General features: G+C 43.6%; 1 protein-coding gene across 3 annotated transcripts in view; it reads right to left on the bottom strand.

The window, feature by feature from the left end:
• Positions 1–12,728, bottom strand: part of AGO2 (argonaute RISC catalytic component 2) — a 32,786-nt gene extending 20,058 nt beyond the window's left edge. For 2 of the 3 annotated variants that reach the window (XM_035125349.2, XM_035125350.2), the window contains exons 1-3: positions 12,351–12,728; positions 3,693–3,888; positions 815–935 (exon numbers count right to left, since the gene is read on the bottom strand). In XM_035125349.2, coding sequence (XP_034981240.1) covers positions 815–935; positions 3,693–3,888; positions 12,351–12,393 — 360 coding nt within the window. In that variant the 5' untranslated portion in view covers positions 12,394–12,728. Of the gene's footprint in view, positions 1–814; positions 936–3,180; positions 3,245–3,692; positions 3,889–12,350 lie in introns of those variants that run through there. The other variant, XM_035125351.2, reaches the window with a different exon arrangement.
• Positions 12,729–13,490: the final 762 nt, after the last annotated feature.

The following is a 13,490-nucleotide window of genomic DNA, read 5'->3' as shown; positions in this document are numbered from 1 at the left end:
ACCAGACTCAGTAACAGGAGAGCCTCCCTGGAGAGTTGGGATGCTGCAACTTAAAAAACTCTTTCTCGGATCTTCACCAGCCTAACTTCTGAGAAGGGTCTCAAAATACTCAGAAATAATTATCCTGGATAATTTTTCTTTTCTCCGCGTTGGATCATGTGCACCTTAAGATCACCACTGTGTTTTGGAAAAGCTGTTTTAGAAGCAACACTTGTGTTGTGATGCACTAACTGCAGGTAACAAACAAGATAATGTGTCTCTATTGGCAGCATGGCTGGCCTTTTGTTTTCCAGTCATCAGCTCAGCCACTGTTCCTGATATAGCTACAAGCTGCACCATTAATTGTTATACAATATGAACATCTTATAAAAATCTTTATACAATGTGATCTTTTTATATTTTTAGAGCTGCTTTTCCACAGTAAACACTTTAAAAGTAACTACTGCTGTGTAAGGCATTTATTCCAACAATGAGACATCATCATCATCATCATCATCATCATTTATTACATACCCCGCCCTTCTGACTGGGTTGCCCCAGCCGCTTTGCATGGCTTCCAAATCAAACAGCACAGGTGACACATGTGGTAAGGGTTTTCTTGGAAAACCCCACTGAAACACTTCCCATTGTATGAGCAATATTGAAATCTTGGTAGAATGAGTTACTGATGAACTTATAAAAACCCTACAGATTTTATAACCTTCATCTTATCATCTGAAGCCTTGACACATGGGAAACATGCAGCTCTGTCAAAATAATGAAATCATACATGGAACATATGGAATCAAAGTTGACGCTGGCATTAAATACTTACTTTATCTCTCCCTATTGGAAGTGGTATAGCTGTATAGAGGTTTTTTCTTCCATCAAACACTGGCTTGCGCTCCCCAAATATCTGTCCTTTAAAGTGCTGGACCATGTGTTCAACTATTTCTCTGGAAACATTGTTCAAAGTGTTAAAATAAGCATCCACCAATGTTTATTAGTTATAGCTTTATAAAAGGACAAAAAATTAATTCAAATATCTACTGAAACCCATTCAAGTCCTCCACTAATAATAATCAGTGTACATATCACCTGCACTTTACTTGTGGATTATATTCCGGGGATGGTTCATAAATCCAAAATTGTATATAGTCAATACAATCCCTTGAAACCACCCACATGTGAGCAATCTCACCTTCTGGAGCTGGTGCACCTAATGGATCTCACCCCACCAGCAAGGCATAGTACGTTTAAGCTCTCTGCCTTGCTTACTTGGCTCTGGAAGGCTCCTGCAAGAAAGCTTCCTAGAGCCCAGTAAGCAACGCAGAGAGCTTAAAAGCTCTTTCTGTGATGGGGGAACCCTGTGCAAAGTGAGCTTCTAAGTTCTCCACCTACCATGCATTTAATTTATGTGATTTCAACCGGCTGTTGTAAAGTTGAAATCACATATGTTGAACACATGCAAGCTGTGAGTTGACTGACTATATCTCTGGAGCATTCAGAGCAATACATTCATTGACAGGCGGGGTGGGGAGGAGAGACAGTCTTGCCTAGAAGTTCATGGCAAAGGCAAGATTGAATCAAGTTTTTTCTGCTTCAGAGCTCAGTCCTGATTAAAGTTGATGTTAGGCAGGAAAGAAAAGCTTACTCATAAAGCATTCCTTGCAACCAACTCCACTTTAAACCATGTCCTTAGCCACAACACATACGTTAATAGCATGTGTTCCACGCTGGATCCCATAAAGATGCCAGGTTAGCCACAATATGAAGGCAGCTAAGATTTCTTAGCTTTTTGCTATGCTCCCAACATCACTGGGAGAGGACAGCATGCAAATGCTACTTCTACTCCTCCATAACATCTGAATCAAGATAGGCTGTGAAAAGTCTGGATTGATGTCTGAATGCAGTGGTGGACTGGATAAGGGCCAATAAACTCTGCTTGCACTCCATGTGGGGCTGCCTTTAGGTTTGGTTTGAAAGCTCCGGCTGGTGCAGAGTGAACCAACCAAACTGCTAATAGGGGCATCTGGTCAAGAACACGTGACACCATATTTAAAACAGCTGCATTGTCTGCCCATTCACTACCGAGCCAAGTTTAAGGTTCTTGTATTAATTTCCAAAGGCCTGAACAACTTAGGTCCAGGGAGCACCTGAACCCTTATATCCCAGTTTGACCACTGAGATCATCTGCAGGAGCGTAACTGGTCATTCCCCAAGTTGGCAAGAAACTTGAAAACAAGAAACCGAGCCTTTAGTGTCATCAGCCCAGTCCTGTGGAATACTCTGCCAATAAGAGATTCAGCAATTGTCCACTGTGCCAAAGTTTAAACGTCTGCTTAAAAGTTTTCTAGTCCATCAGGCCTATGCAGACAATTAAGTATACATGTCCCCATAATAGTTAATTGATGTCTGACTATTCCCTTTAATGTGGTTTTTATTGCATGGTTGTATGTATTTTTGTTGTAAACTACTTTGATGTTTTAATGAAATAGCAGCATATAAATATTTTTATACATGCAAATATAATAAACAAACAAACAAGCTATTGCTTCTCTGTTTTGACTGCTTATTAACCTTCAAATACAAGAGCTCTCTGGCAACCCTATCACGTTAACCTTTGCAGGAAAGTCCTTCAATTCTCTATTCAAAAGCAAAAGATGGATAGAAGATAGCTGTGCTGCTATTGAGTTTCATGCTTCCAGCTTTTTAAAATAGAAACACATGCAATACCATTTGTGTATATGTTAACCACAGCATGCATGTTAGTGGCAAAAGCAAAATAAACAGTTAATCCACCAAAGAACTCTCAAACAACAGAGACAGAAGATGTGGAGCACTGCCTTAATGAATAAAATTATGGCCTATAAATATCAGTTGGAAGGAATATTCCACCTTTCCACTTATTGTAGTGGTTAAGGCAGACGACAAAATTCAAATAATAATTTAAAAAATCACATTTGCCTCCACTGAGAGGTAGAAAACTGAGTAGTGCTAACATGAAAGAATCTGTCCTGATTTACACCAACTTTGGGTAATTCAGATATCAGCATACAGAGCAGCAGATGTTATCCTATACATAAGCCCAGTCACTATGGCTTGTAAAGACAAACATCTAAAAGACCCAGGAACCTACACATATCTTCATCTGTCATTTTCTGTTAACAGGCAATCTGATGGAGACATGTAATCTCTTACCTGTTGTTATATATAGTTTCTCCAAAGTCCTTTTATACCATCAGACAAATGAGTTCACTTCCCCCTGCCAGTAGGTGAAGACAGGAAAACAAGCAGTTGGTAACATCACCTCTCCACTTAAGAGGTTTGATATCAAACTACAGTACCAACCAGTAAGCAAGCAGTTCAGTACTGGTTGAAGGAGATCAACTGCAGTGAAATCAGTGAGATACCCATCAAATGCTAAAAGTTGTAAATAAACACAGTACCACTCAACACAGCATAGGGAGAAAAAATATTTTAGGATGGTATAAAAAGATTTGGAGAAACTGATTTTGTTTATAAGAGGAGCTCCTCTTAAGTGCAAGCAGAACAGAAGCACCACTGTTTCTGGTTTACAGTAAGTATACCACTACAGTAATACCATCCCAAAGATAAATAGTTCAGCATCAAAGTTTACTGAATGTATCCTTTTTAAAAAAATGAAGGAAGTGAAATGTTTAAAGCTGAAGAGAAACTAAAGTGGGATGTACCTGTTAACTCTTCTAGGGCACTTCTCTGGCTTTATATCCAATTCATAATGGTAGATGTCAATTTTTGGAATGTCCATTTCAAAAAAGTTGGCTTGCAGTTTGATTGATCTCCCTGAAGTACCAAAATCAGGTCGAGGGGGCGGTTTAAATGCATATGCCTGTATTGGAGGTGGCATAGCCGGAGGTGTTGCAAGTACTAGAAAGGAGGAAAGGCACAATGAGTAATGCAAATTCCGTAAATGCAATTCTCTGTAACATATATTCCATGTCCATCTCTTTGTCATTAATAGCAAGGTAACAAATGGCAATAAACTAAAGCAGAAGAATAATGAAAGTTATCCAGTAACTTTTCCTACTGTTAGTAGCAAAAATCCCTCTTTCAATACAGCAATATAAATGGCTGCAGTCCAAGTATCATTTTAGCAATCCAAAGTACTTTCTCTTAAAACCAGCTTAGTAACAAGGATTTTAATGCTAGCCAAGAACACACTCTAGTGAGCAGCTGTATAGCACAGCAAAAAAAAAAAAAAGAATGGTCCACAGCATCCCATCAAAACTGGGTTGCATTGCACTGGCACGTAAGTAAACAGGATTAACTTGACTGAAATCCATGAATTCTGGTTCTGTTTTTAAACACATGTCTAGTTATTACTCTGCTCAGTTTTTTTCATTATATCGGTGTAATATACAATACATGCTTAACTCAAGAGCTGTAAAACAATGCTACTTATCAAAACACAGATTCAGCATATAGATTTATAATAACCAACCAACATTTAATAGCTTTAATATATTTTACTATAGAGCACATATACACTTTTAAATCAGGAAGTCAGAAAATATAACTGATTTCAAACTGTGCAGGTAAAAAAAGAATCCACTGATGTCACTTGAACACCAGGTGATTGACAGGCAGTTGTCTCCGCCCTTTTGTCAGGCTTGGCCCACAAGAGTTTGGGGAGGGAGGAGATAATGATTTGGCCTACTAACCTGATCCAGTTCCCCACCCTTTGTCTAATATCTACACAAAACTAAAAGCAATCACAACATACAACTGTACTATTAAGTAGTTATTTATTACCATATCCTACTGTACTTCCTATACAGTGTTTATATTCTCCTGAGTACAGGAGAATACTTCCCTTTCTGGAATAATAGTGTTTTCCCCCCCTTGAAATAAGTAACTACTAGTTTTTTATTGTTTTTCTCCATCTTCACTATTTTCTAAATCTCACTATGCTTCTGCTTTTCCAATCTCCCCTGGGGCACCCAAGGCCATCAGTTGGGTCTGCCAGATCCCTAGCAACTCTTCCCACTCCTCATTTGTTGTTGTTGTTTAGTCGTTTAGTCGTGTCCGACTCTTCGTGACCCCATGGACCATAGCACGCCAGGCACTCCTGTCTTGCACTGCCTCCCGCAGTTTGGTCAAACTCATGTTCGTAGCTTCGAGAACACTGTCCAACCATCTTGTCCTCTGTCGTCCCCTTCTCCTAGTGCCCTCAATCTTTCCCAACATCAGGGTCTTTTCCAAGGATTCTTCTCTTCTCATGAGGTGGCCAAAGTATTGGAGCCTCAGCTTCACGATCTGTCCTTCCAGGGAGCACTCAGGGCTGATATGAGGTTTTCCCACTCCTCATATGGGGACCAATAGTTCTCATGTCATGGGGACATGCATAGCCTTGGTAATAGGGAAGAGAACTGCACTGTGTTTTATCTATTTGTCAATCTCAAGCTTTTCTCAAGGAGAGCCAATGGAAAATGTTTTTCAAGACAAAACTAAGGAGCATTTGCCCATCGCTACATAAAAGTACTTTACTTTATTTCCTTTTTTAATCACGTCCCATGAAACACCCTAAAGCGATCAACAACAGAATGAAGATTTTAAAAAACAACAAAAAGCTGGGTTGTTCCATTAGAATCCTACAACAAGAGTAGAGAAAATGTTGTTTAGATGCAAAAAAGTTTTTGAATGTCATGAGAAAACTCTTGATTTATGCCTGGTACAATCAGTAATTATGTCTGTAGCTGTAACAATTGTTTTGCAAATGAAGCCTGAACACTTTTACATCTGCAGCCCCCTCTCAAATACATAGCCACTACTTCCTTTTTTGATAATGTGAAAGCATTTTAGTAGGAAGGAGAACCGCCAAACAAGTCAAATGGAAGTGTGGTCATTTTGGTCCCAGTTCACTGGATAAATCCCAAGATGAATGTATTATGATCAATTATGGTGGCAATATTGTTTAATAATATATATATTATTCCCATTTTAAATTACCAGCGGCTGGTGCATTTAGTGCTATTTAGAGAAATAATTGCTCCCTGATCTCTTGCTCTTGAAAATAGCAATATAGTCTGCTAGCTTTAATACACAAAGATCCTCATTCATTTGGATCCTAAATGTGTCAAATGACTAAAATTGCTGTTTTTATTATTAATTCGCTCTTTCAGTGAAAAAAATAGCACGACACACTTTTACATACAATTTAAACAATTCATAATCTTCAGCTGCCATAACTTTATTTCTGTTCACTTCATTCTGCTACTGTAGTTCCATCTGCACTTACATTTTACATTAATTGATCATTATTTCAGTCATCCTAGCTTCAGCAACGGTACTGTGAAATTAAAGCTTTTATGAAGATAAAAAGCTTTGACAAAATAAAACATATTAAATGTATCTCCAAGTTTATGAAAACTTCAATTGCTGGAAATACGGGCTGCTGCAGTGTTCATATAAAAGTTCCTAGTGTTATACACCTCAAATAAGCTGGAGAAAAGTAAGTTTTAGTTTTCAAAGTTCTTCTGCAGAGTATCATATAGCGTCAGCTCTCTAACATTCTTCTGTTTCAAGCTGATAGACAAAGGTGGAGAAATAACATGAAATGTTCAGTCCAAGATAAGAAGCACTTCCAATATACTGGCAACTTTTAAGACATCCTTAAAGCTGAGTAAAACTGGCTTTGGTAGACCTTGGTGTTCCAAAAATATTATTAAAATCTGTTGTGCTGTACTTGTAAGACATGACCATTGAAAGTAATATTTAACCAGCATGCTTAGACAGCACTGCTAAAGTTCTGAAACGGACTGGAACATTACCACCTAAGTCTCCAAAACCATTTGAACATAGAGCATTTGATTTGGGGGGTGGGGGGGATCAATACAAAGCAATCCTACACTTACACTGCCACCATGACTCCAGCAGAATGGTCATTATAGGGTCAATAAAGCTAGAGAGTTCCAGAAAAACATCTACTTCTGCTTCACTGACTACGCAAAAGCATTTGACTGTGTCGACCACAGCAAACTATGGCAAGTTCTTAAAGAAATGGGAGTGCCTGATCATCTCATCTGTCTCCTGAGAAATCTCTATGTGGGACAAGAAGCTACAGTTAGAACTGGACATGGAATAACTGATTGGTTCAAAATTGGGAAAGGAGTACGACAAGGCTGTATATTGTCTCCCTGCTTATTTAACTTACATGCAGAATTCATCATGTGAAAGGCTGGACTAGATGAATCCCAAACCGGAATTAAGATTGCCAGAAGAAATATCAACAACCTCAGATATGCTGATGACACAACCTTGATGGCAGAAAGTGAAGAGGAATTAAAGAACCTTTTAATGAGGGTGAAGGAGGAGAGCGCAAAATATGGTCTGAAGCTCAACATCAAAAAAACTAAGATCATGGCCACTGGTCCCATCACCTTCTGGCAAATAGAAGGGGAAGAAACGGAGGCAGTGAGAGATTTTACTTTCTTGGGTTCCATGATCACTGCAGATGGTCACGAAATTAAAGGATGCCTGCTTCTTGGGAGAAAAGCAATGACAAACCTAGACAGCATCTTAAAAAGCAGAGACATCAGCTAGCCGACAAAGGTCTGTATAGTTAAAGCTATGGTTTTCCCAGTAGTGGTGTAAGGAAGTGAGAGCTGGACCATAAAGAAGGCTGATCGCCAAAGAATTGATGCTTTTGAATTATGGTGCTGTAAGAGACTCTTGAGAGTCCCATGGACTGCAAGAAGATTAAATCTATCCATTCTGAAGGAAACCAGGCCTGAGTGCTCACTGGAAGGACAGATCCTGAAACTGAGGTTCCAGTACTTTGGCCACCTCATGAGAAGAGAAGACTCCCTGGGAAAGACCCTGATGTTGGGAAAGATGGAGGGTACAAGGGGACGACAGAGGACGAGATGGTTGGACAGTGTTCTTGAAGCCACCAACAGGAGTTTGAGTTTGACTAAACTGCGGGAGGCAGTGGAAGAGAGGAGTGCCTGGTCCATGGGGTCACGAAGAGTCGGACACGACTAAACAACTAAACAACAAACAACAACATGCCACACAAAGATATTCTCAAGGCATCCCTGGAAACTCTGCCAGTGCCCACCAATCAGGGACAGTGCCCATAAAAATGTTCATAGGCCACAGAGGAAGCTGATGAACTTAGAGCAAAGGAAACAGATCTCCAACACTGTCTCACCACACTTACAACATTCAAGTTGGTATGGCAACATCCCCCTGCTTTATCAGCCCCAGTGGCACAGCCAGCAATAACCCTGCTATTGCCAGCTCCCAGGCACCCCCTTGGCAGTTCATGCTGCTCACAATCACTGTTTTATGAACACAACGAAGGGGAGGAAAGAGAACCCAGACAACACAGCACGCAAGAGATACCTGCCATCATTCCTGACAGTGCCACTGGGTCCAATAGAGTGAATGGAGGGGGTGTTGTGGCAACCTCTAGCAATATATGTGTAGCTGAAGCAAATCTGTGTGAAAGGGGCATATTTCTGCTATCATGAGTTCATCAGAACCCTGTCAGGCAGTCCCAACTAGAACAGTTCCACTACGCACTGTGACAGTGTTTCTGAAGGCTCCCCTAGTGCATTTGGGGATCTTCCTCCCCCCCCCAAAAAAGCTCTTGGTCAATCCAATGGGTAGATCACTGCCAGGTTTTTTTTTTTTTAGTGTGAGTAGAGCGCAGTCTCTTGGGAGTTGGACATGCTTGTTCTACAACAATCTTAACTCTGAAGGGCTGTTTGCAGTCTGTATACAATACTGAGGTACATGGACCTGTCATACGACTTTCTATAAGGCAGCTGCCTTGTTTTAAGGCTGTACAAACCACAGGAAAATTAAATATACTGTATTCCTTCTGCTCAAAGAAAACTTGCATATTACGGAGTCAGCCAAGCTAAAGCTTTCCATATAAAAATTTATTTATTCCATATAAAAATTTATTTATACACAGAAAACTAGATGTCAGTGAGAGGAGTTCTAGCCTAGGCTTCTCCCTAATCTGCTAGTTTCCCATGGTGTTCTCAATACACATCCCTGCAGCCTGAAGCAATACAGTGTGGCAACAATTTTATTGCCTCCTCTGTTGTATGTGTGAACTAGGCCTAAAATGTCTTAAATTATTCAAGCTTTGTTTTAGCTTCACAGAGAGAAGACGCCAAATAAATCTAAGTGGATCGATCAACAGGAAAATGCTGCATTCAGATGTCATATTATGTCAACAAGAGCATTCATTGCAACAGCCATTTTTGTTTCTATAAACCAGGGGTGGAAAGCCTGTGGCCTGTGGCTCTCTAGATGTTGCTGAGAATACAACTCCCATCATTCCTGACCACTGGTCATGCTGGCTGGGGCTATTTGGGGCTGAGAGCTCAATAACATCTGAAAGCCACATGTTCATCCCCTCTGCTATAAACAAACAATTATTATATCAGACACGTGTTCAAACTAGCATTTGCCATCCAGAAAAGAATATGGATTGGATTCAAACTAAGTTTAGATAAACTTCAGTCCTAATGAAGTGGGACAGATTAGCCATGACATAACTGAAGTCACTTGAATTCAATAGAGTAAGTGGTTGGATCTAGAATTAGTTCCAAAGATGGTACTCAAACTACATAAATACATCAAAAAATTAAATATCTATTCTAACTACATGGAACAGCTTGCTTTTTAGAAAAATATTGAGGCTAGCAATTCGTTTTCCCACCCTTTGCAAGATTTTAAGAGAGAAATAGATAGTGTTTTAGTAATCTCTTTGTCTTTGTTAGACCGGGTAGCACAAAAACAAGCTGTTGGGATTAGCCTCCATGAATTAATCAAAAAGTGGAAACATCCAAAGCCTGGGAGAAGCTTGTACACATCTCCCCACATGCAATCAGGAGCCAGAAGTGACAAGTGACATTAAAAGAAGCCCAGGTGAGCAAATCCCACCCTGTGTAGGACTCCAACATCTGGCTGCTTTCATTTCATCCAAGACCTGCCATGGCCCAGAGACTGGAACAGCAGAGTGGCAGCTGGAACAGCTGAGGACTGGACAGTGGACTGTATACACCTTTTACTCCCCCTTTACTGTGCCTCTTGCATCTGCTGCCAGAAGCTGCAAGAGAAATCAACAGCTGCCCGAGTAAGGAAGCCCAACACAGTGAGGAACTAACCTGATGACTGAGCTACTGTATATTAAATACATTGAAAGCTGCCTTCACAACTTTGTTAAAGACTGTGGTACCGTATAAATATATCTATGCACATGGAAATGGATCTATCTATCTATCTTACAACTTTGTATATTATGCAGCTTTTTATATTATACAAAGTAATACCGAAAACCCAATTAATCTAAAGCAGGCATAGGCAAACTCGGCCCTCCAGATGTTTTGGGACTACAACTCCCATCATCCCTGACCACTGGTCCTGTTAATTAGGGATCATGGGAGTTGTAGGCCAAATCATCTGGAGGGCCGCAGTTTAAGAATGCCTGATCTACAGCTTAAACCTCATCCACCTTTATCAATCTGCTGGTAAGGGCCAACATACCATTTAAAACCTGACCTTCGTTTTTTCATGATATGAACGCAGCAGACCCAGAAGTGTTTACTTCTGGGTTTCGCCGTGCGCGCATGCACAGAAGCATTCTGTGCACTTCATGCATGCGCATAAGTGCTCTATCGCGCTTTCGCGCATGGGCGAAAGCGCCGCTCGGGTTGCGGACTTTTCTGGGTGCGAATGGCACCCGTGAACGGATCAGGTCCGCAACCCGAGGTACCACTGTATCTTTAGGTGCCAGGCTTAAACATTCCTCTTCTCCCAGGCTTCTGCCAAATTAAACAATCTATGGCCTGTGTGTGTAGGGGTTATTGTTTTTCTTTGTTACGATGGCGTGTATTTGTGTGTTGTTATATTGTAAACCACCCTGTGATCCTTGGAAGAAAGGTGGCATGGAAGTTTAATTAAGAATAAGAATAATTTCCACTCAGCCCTGAGTGCTCACTGGAAGGACAGATCCTGAAGCTGAGGCTCCAATACTTTGGCCACCTCATGAAAAGAGAAGGCTCCATGGAAAAGACCCTGATGTTGGGAAAGATTGAGGGCACAGGAAGAGCCTTGCTGGATCAGGTTGGTGGCTCATCTAGTCCAGCATCCTGTTCTCACAATGACCAAGAAGATACTGTACTTGTGGGAATATGTGTGTGTGTGTGTGTGTGTGTGTGTGTGTGTGTGTGTGTGTGTGCGTATCACTATATACATTGTAAATGTATCTTTTTGTGTATGTGCACACACACACACACACACACACAGAGAGAGAGAGACTGACTGTTACAGGTGTGTGTGCAAATGCATATATGCATTTGGGTTAGTGTGATGTGCTAGGGAGACACAGGTTCAAATCCCCACTCAGGCATGCAGCTGACCAACCTTGGGCCATTCTTCCTTGCTTACAGATATTTATGCATTATATTTATATCCTGCCTTTCCTTCAAGCACCCAAGGTGATGTACCTGGCTCTTCAGCTCCACATTTTATCTTTACCTCTGTTTTGTAAACCCACCCCCTTCGCGCAGCCGGGGGCCCTGATGTTTCGCGGCCACCCAACACGCCCCCCCCACCAGGGGGTCTCTCAGGCTGCGCTGTCGCGACAAGGCTGCCCACCCCTCTCCCGCAACTCGGCCTCGCAAACCAGTCTATGGGGGAGGGGTTGTGCGTGCTTGTGTGTTTTTCACTTTAAAAAATCAATTGCGGGAAAAACGGGGGGGGGCAAACTGCAAGTCTGTGTGCAAGTGGTTTTTATTACCTTTTTTTTTAAGGGGCCTCAGGAAGCGCAGCGCCTCCTTCGCCCCCTTTCCCCCCCCCCCCACTCCACAGCTGAGGTAAAAAAAGCGGGCAAGAGGAGCCTTTAAAAAAAAAACTCTTCTGCCTCGACCCGCCGCAACCGACACCCTCCCGCTGGCGCCCTCCTCCTCTTTCCGGGTCTCGCCCAGGCAGCTGGCGGAGGAGGAGGAGAGCCGGCAGCGAGGGAGGGAGGCCGGGCGGCTGAGGCAAGACCGCCGCCGGCGGCGGCCGCGCTGAGGGAAACGTACCGAGCGCCCCCTCACAGAGCCCGGCCGCGAGAGAGAGGGAGCGCGCGCACCTCCCTCCCTCCCCCCTCCCTCCCGAGAGACCGTTGGCGGCGCCTCGTGCGGCTCCTTCGCTGCTGCCTTCTCCTCTCTCTTTCTCCTCACAAACCCGGTTCCCGCCTTAGCGCTGCCCACCCATTTAATTTGGGGGGGGTGCCGGGGGGGGAGAAGCGCGGCATTTCTCTCCGATCCCTCGTGGAACTGACGGGGTTTGGGGGATAGAAGCAGCAGCAGCAGCTCACTCACCGGGTCCCGCGGCGACGGGGGCCGCTCCCCCCGCCGTGTACATGGCGGCGGCCCTCGGGCGGGCGGCGTGGCGCCCTTTTCTTCTTCTTCTTCTATGAGGAGAGCGGCGGCGGCGGCGGGCGGGGAGGGGGGAGGCGAGGCGGCAGGGAAAATAATAATAACAGTAATAATAATGGTGACGATAATGAAATAAAAATAAAGCCCGCCTTCTCCTCCTCCTCTTCTTCCTTCTCCTCCTCCTCCTCCCTCGTCGGCTGGAGCTCCGCTGCCGAGGCCCCCCCGCCAAACTCCGGCGCCAGGCACGATGATGGTTGCTTTGCTGAGGGCGGAGGGAGCCGAGCTGAGGCGAGGCGGGCAGGGCCCGGGAGGAGGAGCCGGCGGAGGCCGCGGCGGAGGGCGGAGCCGGCGGGGGCCGCGGACGAGGGGGGGGGAAGGAGGAGGCCGCGGCGGCGGCGGTGAAGCCAGACGCTCCGCCCCGTCAGGCGCCGGCCCTCCTCCGCTCCCGGCTTTCGTTTCCTCCCCTCACGCAGCGGCGGTGGCGGCCCCGTTGCCTCAAATGCCCCCGTCGCACCGTGTGCCCCGCCGCCTCACGTAGCACTTTTTAACTTAAAAAACAACAACACCACACACAAGCCAAAATCTTTTTTTTTTCAAGAAGAACAGGCGCTGGAATGTTTTTGAAGCGAGAAACAAGAAGAGTGTATGAGAGGAGGGGTTTTTTTGTGTGTGCGCGCGCGTACTTTTTAAAATCACCTCACGCTATATACATTACAGTTTCGGGTTCGACAAAGACGGTCAAAAAGCCCCACAGAGGCTCCAGCTCAGTGGTTCTCAAACTTCCCCACCCCCCCACCCCCCTCTGGGCTACCACGCTTTCGGAATAAAAATGTGCTCGCGCCACGGCAATTTTTATCATTGACAAGAAAGTAAAACGGAAAGGAGCGACACACAGCAATGCTTGATATAGGACATAAAACACCACTGCTTTGTAATAGGACCACGAGATATCCAGAAAATATAAAACGATGCGGCTACTTAAGAGCATTCCCAAAATATAATATTGATTGTCCTTGAACCTTCCCGCCACACAAACAGCACCCCTTAGACAACCAACTGGAACTCGAGTCTCTTTCTTGAGGG

Source organism: Zootoca vivipara, chromosome 8 (genome assembly GCF_963506605.1).
Source record: "Zootoca vivipara chromosome 8, rZooViv1.1, whole genome shotgun sequence".
Classification (NCBI taxonomy): Eukaryota; Metazoa; Chordata; class Lepidosauria; order Squamata; family Lacertidae; genus Zootoca; species Zootoca vivipara.
The sequence above is the reverse complement of the archived record's forward strand: the minus strand, read 5'-3'. Positions and strand labels throughout refer to the sequence as shown.